This window comes from Monodelphis domestica, chromosome 2 (genome assembly GCF_027887165.1).
Source record: "Monodelphis domestica isolate mMonDom1 chromosome 2, mMonDom1.pri, whole genome shotgun sequence".
In the NCBI taxonomy this organism is placed as follows: Eukaryota; Metazoa; Chordata; class Mammalia; order Didelphimorphia; family Didelphidae; genus Monodelphis; species Monodelphis domestica.
Genome location: NC_077228.1, coordinates 465818464 through 465834939, shown reverse-complemented (window position 1 = coordinate 465834939; position 16476 = coordinate 465818464). Strand labels below are relative to the sequence as shown.

Genomic DNA, 16476 nt, shown 5'->3' with positions numbered 1-16476 from the left:
GTTATTTAGGGGTCATGGACCACACTTAAACCCCACTTGAACTTCACTATACTGCCATATTTAATTCATGTCTTTCTTCAGGGACACAGCATACAAACAGGCACATTTTTCAGAAAGAGGGACAATTATACAGATAGAGAAAAAGAAGGCACACCTTGTCCTTATTTTAGACAATTTTAGTTCAAGGTAGAACAACAAAGCAAATTTGCTACTCTGTATGTACTAGGACAATGAAATAGCTCTTTCATATCTAATACCTCTTGGTAAAGGTTTTTCCTTTACTAGTATTCCTAGTATTGGGGATTTTTGCCTGTCAATATCCAATAAAAGCCCATAATTACACTTCTTTATAGAATGGCCTTGTTAGAACATCTCTGAGCTCTAATTCACAAAGGAACATGAAGTCTATTTTTAAAACTGATGATGATATGAATGCAACACTGAGTGAAGATATACAGCAAATTAGTGGAACTTCTGGACACTTTTTTGGGATGTTTTCCACTCAGAATTTTTCTGAAGACATTCTTTTCACTCAGGAATAGATGGAAGAATTGCTTTCTTTCCAGCTTTATGACAATTTCCTATTTTCTCAGACTCATCCCCAGCTGCATTTCTTCCAGTGTTATCATCTTATTTGTCATTCATTCTGCTTCTTCCTAAAAGAAGTGATTTGAGGATAGTCTCTCTTTTTTAACAGAGAGGGTTACTTCTCAGATTCTTCTTTATTGTCATTGTCATGCATAACCATGGAGCCAGATGCTCCTGAACATCTTGAGTGAGTATTCTCATTAGACCTCTTCAAGAATTCCTCATAAACAACAATCTCCATTAGTTTCCATCAGTCAACATGCTTGTTGACTGACTGGCTAACCAACTGATTTCCCAAACCAGAAGCAGTATATCCAGACTTTGGACTACAAGCATGCCTATGAAGATATTTTAGGTTCTAGTCATAGTTTTCAAGGATCTTTTCTGAGTATTTTTCTTAAAAGGTTAGGAGAAGGAAAGGAGAGAAAAAAACTGAGCTCAAACCTTTGTTATTACATGGAAGGAAGGTCTATGTTCCTCCAATTTTTTTAGGGTTGTGAAGTGAGTGTGTTTGAGGTTATCATTAATTGGAATATTAAGCCCTTAATGGACAGTAAATGAGAGGTAATGAAGAGAGAAGATAAGGAGTCTTTGGAAATGGCTTCTAATATGTAGCTGCTTTAGAGTCTTGTGGTTTCTAGACTTTTTCACCAGGCATTATAGTACTCCGGTAGACCTCTTGGAAAGGAATAAGGAGCTTTTAGCTCCTTTTTTTGCATATACATTGCCATGAATGTATATTTAGGGTTTATATTGGAAAAACATTCCCTTTGGAAATATTTTTGAAATATGTATGTTTACTTTTTATAAGAATCAAGAATGCCCTTAAGATTTTTAGTCTTGAATAGAAATTTGAGATAATCAAGTCCAATCTCTTGTTGTTATTGTCATTTTTTATTGCAGATGAGGAAACAAAAGAAATCCTTCTCCCCTACCTTCATCAAAGTCCAGCAAGCCTTCCTTTAACTCTTACTCTTAATCAAGAAATCAATTTTCAAAACTTCATTTTTAGCCTACTATGTCTTGGGCATGATTTTAGATTCTATGGAATTGAATTGAATTTACTAAGGCATATTGTGCATTTGTTATCCCAAGACTAGATAGACTAATCTTTGTGACAGGTTGTCCACAAAGTAATGACATTTTTTGCCAAAGCAATTTTCAAAGACCATCTACTAAGAACTAAGTCAGAGAAGAGTGATGTTCTGCACAGACGGGGGGAGTGTCCTCATTGATTAAATCATGGAACTTGAAGTACTGAAATAAAAAGATCTGAGGGCCCAGAAAAAAATAAGTGAATTGCCCAATGTAACATAGAAAATAAGTAGCAGAATCCAGATTTGAATCAGGTCACAGACTGGAGAACAGAAGTCTAATTGTAAGCACCTAACCCTTGCCTCACCTTTTGTAAATCACATAATACCTAGATCTGTTTTCTGATCTGTAAAATGACTAGATAATCTCTAAAGTTTCCTTTAGCTCCAAATTACGAGCTTTAGTCTTAGTTGCTTAAAATCTATTCAATTTTTATCCTATTACCTGATACACTCTATTTTTTAATTTAAAATAAAATGACTTAATTTCAGTGAGGAATTTAAATATTTATTTCTATGATATCAGCACAATAAACTCACAATAGCATCAATTTGTACTTAACAAAATACATTTATAGCAATTTACAAACTTCTTTTCAGTCTGGAAAACATTGCATAACATTTTATTAAACACAATACTATATGTATATATATATATTTCATTTAAAAACATAATTACTTTTCTTTATTCAATACTTTTTTTCTTATTAAAGCACAACCTAATGAAGGAAGACACACTCCCTTCAGCAAATAAGACAAATTGAACACTGAGAAGAGATGCCACCTGTTGGTTTGAATCATTTAAATTAAGGTCCCAGTGGAATGTAAACAAAGATTATTTTATTTTATACAAAAGACATCTTATCAAATATACATGCAGAGGTCTGAATTCTAATGAATATCTTATATATAATACTGCCATATAATTTGATAAATTATTATTAAAAAATGTAGCCTTTGGCACTTTGAGTACAAAATAATATATCAATATTTATTTAAAGGAAAAAAAAAACCCTCTCCAATGACTACATAAGTACTTTAAAATCTTCTATTAAGAAATAGGAAAGTTTAGGAAATATTATGCTGCACGTGAAATAATGCAGCTATTTTTCAGAGTACTAAAACCAACCCACCTTCCACCCTTTTACAAGCTGTCAGAAGCTGGGTGGCGTGGGAGAAGGAAGGGAGGAAGGCAACATTTCACTCCCACTCTGAGAACTAAATTATCAGAAGGGACCTTGTTTAGTCTTTGTTTTATTGCCATTTTTCCAATTCTGCCCTCTTTATCATAGCATCACTGTCTCTGGGTGTTCGAGTTTCTCAGATTACACCCCCACTTTTCTCTTTTTTAGGCTGCTAATGACTGAACATGTCATTCTCCTAAAACAAACAAACCTTGCCTGCCCACTTCCCTAGGACAATGAACCAAGACAAAGCCAATGGGCCTTTTTCCAGAGACCATCACCAAATCATCATTTTGAATCCTTATGACATAAGTAAAAAAACATTCAATATTAAGCACTGAGAACCAAATGGTCACTCACATTTTAAAAACTTGTAAATTCTTTTTATTTGGAAAATTGTAAAAATCCGTTTGTTACTTTAAGATATATCTCTGTGGCTGGAATTAATATCCCTGGATGCAGGCTCACAGCTTCATAGTTGGAAAAAGGATCATTGGTGGGTTGTTTTCTTAAAAGCAGCCCCCACATATGCTATGTCCACTCATATTCTTAGATGCACCAATCTAAAGAAGCATTGCCAAATACATTCAGTTGACCAATTCATTTCTGTTATCTCAGTTCCTGATCTTTTGGTGTATAAAGAAAAAAAAATTATTTTAAGGAAGAGATAAAAAAAATTAACTATTGTGGCATAAGCTCATTTCTTGCAAAATCCCAGTGTGTTCTAAGTTGATGAGTTTGGACCTAAGTCGTATTTTAGTGGGGAGAACTATGTGGACTGGATACCAAGCAAAGCAGGTAGGGTAGTTACGTCTAACAGTTTTCTTGAGCTATTACTACTTCAGCTCTTGGAAAATAATAAGGGCCAACTTTGGGTTTCCAAGTATATATCAGCATATTTTGTTCAGGACAATATTAACAATTCTCTAGTTTTCAGAAGAAATGATGAAAAGAACAGTAAAAATGACAAGATGAGGAAAAAGCCGTAAAGAAGTCAAATGGGATTGTGTCACTCAAATAAAACCTGGGAGAAAGATGTTAAAAACAATCATACAAGTTTACCCACTAAGAAGCAGGGTCTTCATTAGTAGCACCCGTACTTAGGTGAAGTTGAGCAGCAATGAAACTGTGCAGAGGAAGGGTTGTTCATGACATCTCAGTGAAATGCCACCAAGGGCCTTTGCAGAAAAGCACAATGTCAAAGAAAGATACACACAACTTTCTCGACCATTTAATGTGACAGAACCACCACAAGGAAGCAAAAGGATTTCCTATTCTATGACAATGCAGCTAGCATCCTCATCATATAGCAGCATTTCTCTACATGGAACTGCACACCAACATGTCACAGGTCAATAAGAGTTTAAATGGTCAAATATGTTAACATTAGAACAGCACCACCTGGTATCAAATGTGGGGTGAAAAAAGGTGAAGTCAATATATAATGAAGTATACATCTATCTCTTTATATATACATATACATGTACATATATTTTTTGATCCCAGGTGTAAATATAAAGCCCTCCCCAAAGTTGGCACATTCACAGGATAAAATGTCTTTTTAAAAATTATTATTTGTTGTTTCTGGGTCTAGAGAAATAGGTTATAGGAAAATGCTTCACATTGGTTAGGTTCTTGCATTGTGCTTTGTTCCCCCCTAAAAAGAAATCCAAAAGCCCATGCAAATGACATTTCCTTGCCCTTCATCAACAGTTGGACCGATGATGAATGACTTGGCATAGTGTTTTTTTTTTCTGTACCAGCTTCAAAAATACATATAGAACAATAGTGACATCGACATATGATCTTCCTGGGGTGGACCTGTCCACAGCCATGGTCATGGCTCAGTCTTTGTAAGCTCGTGTTGGGGAGGTTCCTTTATAGAAGATGTTCCGAGTGTTTTCTGGGCTGTTGCTTCTTTCCGGAATTAAGATGATGTTACCTTTTCTCCTCAATGTGGAGTCACGGCTTGAGGAGATGGATAACGTCTCTGATCCAATTTCGCTTCCTTCTACAGGAGTTACACGAATGGTTGTGATTCCATGATGATGGTGCTCATTACTGTCGATGTTGCTTCTCTTCCGATCTCCAGACCCAAAACTGTCTTTGAGGGACTCACAACTCTCTGAGTCTCTATTGAGGTCATTGAGCTCATAGGTTTGACGAAGACTACCTTTTTCAGGGGCTTTCCATTTCCAAGATCCACTCCCTTCCCCTTCCGAGGACGGGATCTGTATGATTGGTCGATTATTTTCAGGATGAGCCTCAACTCTCACGATCCCACCAGGTTCATGATCCGTCAAGGTTTTGTACCGGATAGATCCGGTGCAGGTGACTGTGCTCCCTTCAGTGTTCTTTGGACTGCTCTGCAGGACTCCTTGTTGTTTTGACATGGCAATGACCTGCATAATCCTAGGTTGGCTATTGCTCCGACTACAAGCAACACTCTTCTCTGCAGCCTTCAGCCATTTGGCTCTAGCAGAGCTACTTTTTGGAGAAGTGTTTATGTTTTCTTGGGTTTCTTCAGGAATATGCACCAGCTGTGATGAACCTGGACGAGACTGAATAGACACCCTTGGTCCACCAGGCATACTATTGTTACATCCTGGGACATTTCCAGGCTGGATTTTCAGGTACTGATTTCCAGGTCCATGGTGGTCTCCATTAACCCCTACCCTTGATGGTTCAGAGCTTGACCTCATTTCTATGGATCTTGGTGGTGACTGGCTAGGCTCAGTCTCTATGACTTGTAAGGATAATTTTCGACTTTCATTCTTGCTTTTCCACTGGGTGAGAAGTTGCTTTGAGCGAGCAGAATCCATGGAGGCATGAATTGATGCATTTCTTCTCACAGGATCTTCCACTGATGGGGTGTTGGCCCTGGGTAATGTGTTACTAAATGTGACCATATTCTCCTTTCCCATTGGGCTCCGTGGAGTGATGATTTCCACGTCAGCATTTGCCCTTTTGAGGTTTGTCAATGAGCTTGCATCTCTTGGGTTTCGGTTAAGTAATGCTTCGGTATGAGCAATCCCGTCACTACCACTGCCATTTTTACCAGATAAAGCTCTACTGGGGTCTTGGTTGAGATCAGTCAGAGCTCTGAGGGCATCTCTATGCGGATACATACTCTCTTCACTAGGTAGAAAGTTTCCCACAGCATACAGTCCCTAAAGTCAGGACAAAATAACCAGTCAGGCAGTGGAAAAATACAATTGTTTTAGATACTGTATTGCTTCTACTAAAGTAAATAGTGGTACTTCATAGACAAATACTACTAATGTCAAAACCAAGGCAAATTCATTGTCAAAAGAATATCACTAAATAAGTTGATACATTGCTCAGCTACTCTTTTGGAACTATGCAGGAATTTATTGTTAAAGTTCTTTCTCTTTTGTTCTGAAAATAAATGAATCAATAAGCCTTTATAAATCATCTACCTTGTGTCCGATATCATTAGGCTCTGGGGATTAAAAAAAATTAAACCATCCTGACCCTTAAGAAACTTGCATTTGATTGGAGGAGATAACATCTACTATATTGCTAACATATGTAAATTTTTTTCTAAATATTTTAAATATATAAGTATATGTAAGTACATATACACATAGGGTCTAAACATATATCACGCTATATAAATGGTAGGTACTACTATGATTGCTATTACATGTATACTTGAAATATCGATGAAATAATTATGAGAATATTTGGAATATTTGGAGAGAGGGACTAACACCTGGGAGGGGTATCAGGAAAATCCTTTTCCTAACACCACTGTAAGAGGTAGCATTGGAGCTGAAACTTGTAGGAAATTAAAGATTTGAAGAGCTAGAAGCAAGAAAACAAATTCTATGAATGGGAAAGTCATTTATAGCAGTGGGGTTGGGGAAAGTATGTACAATATTCTTGTATCTGCTACTTTAAATTTTTTTTTCTGTTTTTCTAGCCACTTTGCCTGATCCTGTCCCTCACCTCTCTAGTCCATTATTTACACAATGACCAAAATACTATTCTTAATTTGACCATAGCATTATCCAACTCTAAAACCTTGAGAGTTTCGTCTTACAGATCAGGGTCAAAATACCAGATCTTTAGCTTGGAATTTAAAGACTGCACAATCTGCCTCCAACTTGACAGTCTTATATCACATTGCTCCTTTTCACATTCTCTGCATAGAGAAGCGGTTTATTCTATAAAAAATCTTTGCTGTCTAGACCATCTGAATTTCAATCCTGTTTCAGATACTTAATATCCATGTGATCCTAAGAAAGTCATTTACTTGGTCTATGCCTCAGGTTCCTCATGGGTGAAATGAGGTAAATAATAACATATACTTCGGAGGATTGTTATGTGGATCAAACAAGATACTATATATGTATAAAATTCTTTGCAAACACTAACATCCTATTTAAGTATTAGCTTCCTCTAGACTTCCTTGCCAACCAGTTGTTGCCTTGAACCCAACATTCTATATTCCATTGCTGTGCATTCTTATGCTATTTCTCATCCCTAGAATGTATATACCTCATCCTCCCATCTACTCTCTCTCCTTTACTCATCTGAACTCTTGGCTTTTTTCAAGCTCCATCTTCTACATGAAATTTTATCTGAACCGAAGTCATAGCATCTGTTCCCTCTTAAAATTACCTTGTTGAAATTGATTGGGTATATGTATTATCCCCACCTCTTGGCAAAATGCAATCTCCTTAAGGGCAAGAACTTTTCTGTTTTGGGGTTTTCATATCGAGTTCTTTGTCCAACTTAATAAACATTTAATAGTTCATTAGATTTATTTGAATTAGAAGGGGGACTATTTTGCCAAACTGTTCTTCAAATGACAGAAATAATTTTCTGCAAATTCACTTCCAACTATAATATTATAATGAAGAGATTTGGAAATATAATGGATCATAAAGAATCTGATCAACTTAGCTTTAGAATCCACAGTTTAGCTTATATGCCCAACATGTAGCATATGGCTTTAAAAGAGCTCCTCATAGATTTATTTTGAATTGTGACACATTGTTATTATTATTTTCATACTATGTGCACAGAACTGAACTGGGTGTTCTGGGGATGTAGAACTAAAATGCATAATTTGGACATTGCTTGCTTGGCATCTAGTTTATATGACTTCCCCTTCAAAGAGACAATTTTTTAAACAATCTTGGAACACACAGGGGTTCCCTAAGAATTTGGCAAATGTAATAAGAGTTGAGATTTATGTTTCTTCTCTGAAATAATGTTTTTAAGATACTAAAAGGACAATGACTAAACAATTTCTTTTTTGATTCAGACTATAAAGACCCCAAAACGAATTTGATCTTAGAGGAAAAACAGCCCTCAGGTGCTATGTTATATGGCATGGGAGAAAGCATGTTGACCGTGAAATGAGACTTTTCAAATTCTACCTTTATTATGATTTTGGTCAAATTTCTTAAACCCTCCCTGCCACCTTGACTTCTTTGTCTTGCTAGATGATTGGTAGACCTAATGATCTTTGAGATTTTTTCTAGGTAGAGATAGTATGATAAGAGTTGACTCTTGAATTTTTGGTTTGACAAACTCTATCTCCCTACTTATATGACATCATTGTAAAAGAATGGTTTATGGTTTTTTAAATATACAATTTTATAGGTTTTTCAGACCACTTAAGCTTAACAATTTAATCTTTAAATATTGTTTGAAACTTAATTCAAATAAAATAAACAGATTCCCTGACACTGCCTTAAAGAAAAGTCATCAAAATGATGGCTCCATAAGTAAATAAGTTGGTCATTAAACATTTATTAAGTAGCTACTATGTACCAAGTACGGTGCTAAATGATGTGGGTACAAAGAATGATAAAAGACATTTCCTGCTCTCAAGGAGATTTTAATCTAATGAAGGAAAACAACATACAAATAGCTATGTTCAAGATATAGACAGGATAAATTGGAGATGATCAACAAAGACATTAAAGGGGATAATTATAACAATAAGCATTTTATACTGCCTATGATGTCCTGGGCACTTTACAAATGATATTGCATTTTATCCTCACAACAAGCCTGGAAAGTAGATGTTGTAGGAACTGAGGAAACCAGAGATTAAGTGACTTTCCCAAGATTACACAGCTAGCAAGCATTTGAGGTCAGATTTGAATTCAGATCTTTCTGATTTCAGGCCCAGCACTCCACCTACTCTACCACCTCAGAAACACTTCTGTTAGAAGCCAGAAGGTGAAGATGAGTAGGGAGAACATGCAAGGCACTGGGGAGAGCCAGTGAAAAGTTCATGAAGTTGGGAATTGGAGTGCCATGAATGAAGAACAGGGGAATAAGGTATAAGAATACTAGAAAAGTAGGAATGGGCTAGGTTTGAAGGACCATGAATTCAGAAAGTACAAAGTGAGGGAAGACTACTGATAAATCATCTGAAGCTGAATTAATGCAAACATTCATTAAACCCAAAGACAATTCTCCAAATGAAATTTTCCACATGTTGTTGTCCTCAATAAAATGTTAAAACCTTAAGAATAGAAACTGTCTTGCTTTTCTATTTATCTCCAACACGTAATACCACAAATAGTTAATAAATACTTAAAAAAAAAAGAAAAATTAAAGGTATTTTCTTAGATGTGGGTTAGGTATAATCCTCTAATGTTAGAGATTGTTTCCTGCCTTTGGCGAGGAATAGTTTCTGTCAACATACTGATAATGAAAACTTCTAATCAAATGTTCTCCAAATGGAGTGATCTTATCTATAGATAGGGATGATATAAAAGAAAACAAAGTAAAGCTTTGCCATTAAAGATTGGAGGGACACAGTCCTGAAATATATATGGAACAATTATTTCATTTATAGAAATATACTTTAGAACCTTTGAAAATCTTCAAAAATATCCAGTATTTTGGAGTGGTAATCAGTGAAGTTTATTATTAAAGTATCCTGAATGGCTATTCTCATTTTAAACAGAATCCATAATTTTAGTTTCATTTAAGAAAAAGAAAAGAGAGAAAATATGCATACTTATCACCCTATAGTTTCTTAAAATGTTTTGTGTGGGTGTCTGTATCTTGGACTCCTTTGGTAGTCTGGTATAGGACAATGATCTCTTCAAGTTTAATGGATTTTATAAAATCTTTACTTTCTGTCTTAGGATCAATATTGTGTATTAGTTCCAAGAGCAGTAAGGGCTAGGCAGTGGGGATGAAGTGACTTGCCCAAAGACATACATCTTGGAAGTGTCTGAGGTCACATTTGAATCCAGAACCTCCTGTCTCTAAGCCTGGCTCTCAATCCAATGATCCACCTAGCTGCCCTCTATAGTAATATTTTTAACTTGATAAAAACAAAATACATATGATCACAAAGGAAACAAATTGTATTTAAATATAGTTATCTAAGAAAGTTCACAGTGCTTAGATGAAGTCCTTCTCTTCATAAAAAATTTTAAATGGACTCTTTGGTATCTACACATTTTTGCTAATTGTTAGTATATCTTCATTAGTCATGGCCTCTCCCTATATTTTTTGTTGTTGCTGTTGTTGCTTTTTATTGTAAACAAAATGTATTAACCATTGCTCTCAGACCTGGCTTCACATCATACCTTCCCATGATAGTAGTAAAGCCACCTAACCTTTCATTGTCCAAGATAACTAACTCTAAGTCTATAATTTGCTAAGAAGGTTCTGAACAGCAAAGTTAGGGATGGTTTTCCATTTGGTTGTTCCATAAGTTTATGAATCCGTAGGCACAAGCATAATTCCTATACATTTTCACAATTCACAAATAGTCATACAAATGTCTAAAACTCATATTTGGAATCAAATTCATTGTATTTGTCTGAATTGTTTCCCGAAGGCAACTGGATGACAAAATATGTAGCATACTAGATTTCAAGTCAAGACTCTCGAATCTTGAAAAAACAACAACTTGAAAAATCAAGAAATGAGTCCATGTTTAGTCATATTTCCTAGCTATGTGATCCTGTGATCTTTTTGATAAGCTGGAATTTTATTTTATTTCACATTTGTCTCTATTAACAGGTCCTAATCACCTTCAGCGCCCTAAGTACTCAAGGCTGGATAGACTCTAGCTTGCATTTCTAACAACACAATTCAGAAACTCATAGACTGAGATTTCTACATAATTTATTTCTTAACAATTTATTTCTTCCTATTTCTCAAACATGGCAGTAAAATATGTTAAACTCGGAGAAATTACATGAATTAATATGTTCTCTTTATGTCAATTACATTAATAGATGGTTTGAAACCATGGTTAATGGTATAATCATTACAGAAACCTGGAATGATAAATTTTGGTTGGCCTGATGAACTTGTCTCATCATATTATATATATATTCACTTACATGGTAATTGAAGCAATGGAGACTACTGGATGCTTGCCAAACGTTTTACCCTGTGGATGAACTATCGCTGATAGATTAGTCTAAAAGTTATGGTTGTTGTATTTCTGTAATATGTCTGCTGATCAAGAAGATGCAGCCAAAGACTTGCATAGTCTTCTTAAAATTCAATTAAATCATAACTCATAAGTAACTGGGCACTGGCGAAACTCTCTCATATTTTCCCTACTATTGTCAAAGATTTTAAAGAGATGGATGAAGCATTTATTAAACATTTCCTATAAGTCAAACAGCATAAACAAATCATATAATAGTGGATTATTTACCAAGTATAGAGCAATTCCTCCTCCTATTAAAAACCCACAATAGACATCGACGGGATGGTTCTTATACTGTGTTATCCGCGTGAGGCCACAGATGATGCCACAGATGATAAATGCAAACACCAGGAGAGGTTTCAGGAGCTTAGAAGAATCCGTTAGTGTAGAATTGAAGTACATCTTGGAGGAGAGAAAGTGATTGGATGCAGCTTACTGAACGTGATGATTTTATTTTATTTTTTAAAAAATTCTTATTTTTTCAAAGTCAGAAACCAAAACTATTACTTGTGATAACCATTGTAACTATTTTGAACCTCTGGAGAAAACAATATATGAAATAGAGAATTGAGATAGTTGTCTGTAGAGCTGAGACAGTGTATCATAGTTGAGAGAGAACTGGACTTAAGCCCAGAAGATCTGGGTTCAAATCTTGACTCTGATAAGAATTTCCTTATGCAAATTATTGAACTGCTCAGCCTCAGTTTCCTTTTCTGCAGAACATTACTTAAAACTAGCAATTAGCAAATATAGCAAAAATAGCAAATAGCTATTTAATTATTTTATTTTAACTATCAAATGATCTTTATTTTATTTTATTTTAACTATCTCACATAGATGGAGGCTCAAATAGGATAATCTATATAAAGTGGTCTATATGCTATAAAATACCATATGAATTCCAAGTGAAAGAAGAAAATAATTATTTGTCCTAATTATCTGGACATTTTACTTTTTTTGGATAGGGGTGGATGCAATTCAATTAACCAATAGCTTCAATCACCACTTCATTATGCCCATAGTCTTTTAAAGGACCCTCCTATTGTCAGCTACTAATATGTCAGTAATTATGTTCATTATATAGGTTATTATATAGGCTTCATTTTATAAATAGCAACACGAATCCCATAGACATTCTTAAGAATATTGTATACTATATAACATAGAATGGTGAGACTGTATCTGATTTCAGTGAAGTGGGAAATGCTTCCACCAATGTAGGTTTGTACCTTCATTGCAACTTAATAGTTTTGAAGCTTCTCCTAGATTACAGTAATGAGAAATTAAATGAATTGCCTTGGGTCACATAGCCAATATGTACTAAAGGTATGATTTGAACTCAGTTGTTTCTGTCTTCAAGGTAGATCTCTCCCCATAACGCCTTGTTATTTCTCTACTGCATAATATAATGAAAGGAAATTATAGATTTTTAAACACACTGAATAGACTAAGCCATCAAAAAGGAATTCAGTTTTATAGGCATATAGGGCCAGCTAGATGACTCAGTAGATAAAGTCTGGGCAGGGAATCAGAAAGATTTATCTTCCTAATTTCAAATCTGGTCTCAGTTATTTACTAGCTATGTGACCCCGGGCAAATCACTTAACCTTGTTTGTCTCAGTTTCCTCATCAGTGAAATGAGCTTAGAGGGAAATGGCAAACCATTCCTGGATCTTTGCCAAGACACCCCAAATGGAGTCACAAAGAGTTGGATGTGACTGAAAATGACTGAACGACAAAAAGGAAACATTACCACTGAATATGTGGAATGATTACATTACTACCATATCTCTTATAATAAAAGAAAATGATTTAAAGCCCTTACATTTCATGGCACTGATGATCTGGCATTAATTGCCAAAATGTATTGTGTGCCTTCATTTTATTATCGTAAAATGCAATAAGTCCCTTATAGACAGTGAACATCTCTCACTTTTGTGCCATACACATGCTAAAGGAAAGATTTAGTTACTTACTGAAATGTACACAGCTGCAAAGGCTGCTAGGGTGGCATGTTGAGAAGGGAATGACTTCCTGCGAAAGAAAGATAGTTAAATTATGCCCTTTGGTTCAAGTGTACCATTAGTATTTATCTAAAAAGACACAAGTTGCTGAGAGTCAGTATTAAAATCCTCAAGCAAATAATCAATAACTTCAGTTTTGGTTCTGTTCCCTGATGGAAGAAATAAGTAAAAATTGTGCCAATAAAAATAAACTATTGTTTCAAAAGAGAAATTGTGGTTTTCTTTTTGTTAAGGAAAGTTTGGAAGTACTGAGTAACTAATAGATTTATTGAAAAATGTTATGTAGACTATCTTAAATACAATTAGTTAATAATTAGAAAATTGAAGCTGATGATACTGAGAACAGACTGAAGTTATTTTCATTTTAAATAAATGTTCTTTTAAATGATATTTTATACCATATCCTCCAATTAAACAATAATTTTTTCTATGAAATTTTAAAAAGACTCCCCCCTTGGAACTCTAGATTTAAGTGACAGAATTTTATTCCCCAGGTATCCACAAATTTATCAACATGGGAAGACTGAGTTTTATTATCTTGTTTCTCAATTTGCTATCTCAACAATCTTGGAACATTTCAATGTAAGGAAAGATTTTTTGAAAATCACCTCAGGAGAAATGATGAGGTAAACAAAAAAAGGGGATTTTAAAAATTGGATTTAAAATAGATAGACAAGCTGGATCATGGAATTAAAGCATTTCCCTGGATCTTTGGGATTATGAAAGGAATTCTCATGTATGAGCAGATTTGTAAGGTGACTGAAAAAATCTACCATTAAATTAAGGAAAACAGAAAGAGCTAAGTTCTATGAAATGGGCAAAAACCTTAAAAGAAAATATATACAATTTAATGGAAACTAATATATCCAATCCATTCAAATAAGTATTTAGTAAGCACCTACTTTGTACAGGGCACACACACAGACACACACACAATGCTTATACTAGCATAAACTAGATTGTTGGCATAACTTTTAGCATACATTTTATTCTTAAGTTTACCTTTTAATATCATTGTATGGCAAAACTGGCCAGGATCTCTGTTGTTAGTTGTTCCTATACTGAGGTCCATTTCTTTCATTTCATTCTTTATATTACATTTATTATATAATATATATGTAATGTATGATATAAATGTAATGTAATGTAAAATTAAGTATATATCTATACATATATACATTTCATATGTTATATACTAGAAATTCTATCTGATTTTGCTTTTTAAGAAATCTTTATCTGAAAATGGTAATGATTTGTTGTCAACAATGATTTTAGTGTATGGTTCTACAAGACACGATTCTGAAATCCTAAAGGTCCCTTAAATTTTTTCAAATGAAATCTATGAATTTCCAGGATACTGAACTCTCCTCCACTGCAGTTTACCTGAAAAAGATCTGAGGGCCTTCGTGGGTTATATTCTCAGAATAACTCAATAATGTGATGTTGCAGCTAAAAAAAAACCAATGTGATTTTTCACTGAGATGGAGTTATCAGATATGTGGTGGTGATGGGCTCTTTGTATTTTTTTCTTGTCAGACCTCATCTAGATTTTTGGAATTCAGTTCAGGATGTTTCCATTTAAGAAAGACAACAAACTAGAGAGCATCTTGAGGAGAGCAATTAGATTGATCAAGGCCCCTAAATGCATGTCATAAGAGGAATGAATAAAGGAAATGAAGGAGAAACATCTCAAGGTGGGATGATGCTGTTTGTAACTTTGCAATGAAACCTGATTTTCTTTTCCCCCACCTCAACTCTGTCATGGAGAGGCAAAGTGTTTCTCAAGAATTCTACTGGTTCCTTGGGTCATGAACAAATATGGTGGCTTCTGGAATTGTTCACAGAGAGGCAATGAGGGCAGAGAGAGAAGAAGGAAATAGTTAACACAGTGGCTTGTGTTTCATCTTGAGAACATATGGGGAGGTGATGGTGCCTAAGATTCTCCCCTAAATATTTTATTTAGAAATCATTTGAAGATCTTGACCTCATTATCTGTTCTCCCACCCACCCACCCACCCACCCACCCACCAGCCCTGACTGAAAATCTTAGTTGTAGTATCTGAGGAATGGATTCTCCCCATGGAAACTTAACTTGTGGAGATTGCTGAGACTGTTTTCTAAGCCAGGTAAAAGAAAAACGGAGAGAAAGTAGAGTGGGTGATCCATAAGCTAAACCATCATTTTTCTAGACTACACATATCTACATGAAGATATAGAAAAAAACTAAATATGTAGTCTGTATCTATACCTAGGAGAGCTCTATGTGTAGTCTATATGTGGTAATACATACACCAATGTGTGTTTGTACATATATACATATGTATGTGTGGAGGGTGTGGAGGAATGATGAGGAGAGAGATTGCTCTATGTTCTTTCCTAGGTTCCTCTGCTTCTTCTACCTAATCCTTTTATAAGGGACTCTATCCATTACACTTGTGATATGTTTGAGATGCTAGTATGGAAATTGATCCTTGGGAATCAGTTCCCTACCCTCTGTTTTCTCTGTTTTTATTTAAATATGTGGAAATTTGCATCTGGAAAAGTTGTAGAAGGCTCACTCTGTTCAACTTCAGATGACAGAATCAGGAGCATGGAGTGAAAGTGAAAATTTCAGAAAGGACAAATTTAGAATTAATTCAGTAGTGATAGATATGAGTCCTAAGATTGCCTTGGTCTTGGAGTTGCATAAGTCACTAAGAGTGACTTATATTAAGTGACATGCCCAGGGTCACCCTATCTGTACATTTCAGAGGTGGCATGCCAACCTTGGTCTTCTTGGTTCCAAGACTAACCTTCTATCTACTATACAAAGCCACTTCCTGAAAATAGAATGAGATGTCTCGGGGCTTAAGTGAGTTCACCTTCACTGAAAATCCTCAAGGAGAGAATTGGGAATGTTATAATGGGGATATTTTTTTCTTGGACAACTTGGAATAGCTGGCTGCTGTAGTATTTTTCAACTCTAAAATTCTGAGAATGGTGAAACATTAAAAAAAATATCTATACTGTTCTGTGAGAATAAATTGAGGGCTGGCAAATCTCAAAGTAGTTCAGATTCATACATGAATATATAAGTACAAAAGGGCCTCTGGGTATGATCTTCTAAGCATTTTCCTGGAGGAAACAGATAGGTC

At 35.0% G+C, this 16476-nt stretch overlaps 1 protein-coding gene across 1 annotated transcript in view; it reads right to left on the bottom strand.

Moving 5' to 3' along the window:
• Positions 1-2168: 2168 nt before the first annotated feature.
• The window catches only part of PLPPR4 (phospholipid phosphatase related 4), a 70540-nt gene continuing 56232 nt past the window's right edge, over positions 2169-16476 (bottom strand). Inside the window, exons 5-7 of the mRNA XM_001381816.5 lie at positions 13295-13352; positions 11547-11720; positions 2169-6036 (exon numbers count right to left, since the gene is read on the bottom strand). Coding sequence (XP_001381853.4) covers positions 4711-6036; positions 11547-11720; positions 13295-13352 — 1558 coding nt within the window. The 3' untranslated portion in view covers positions 2169-4710. The remainder of the gene's footprint in view (positions 6037-11546; positions 11721-13294; positions 13353-16476) is intronic.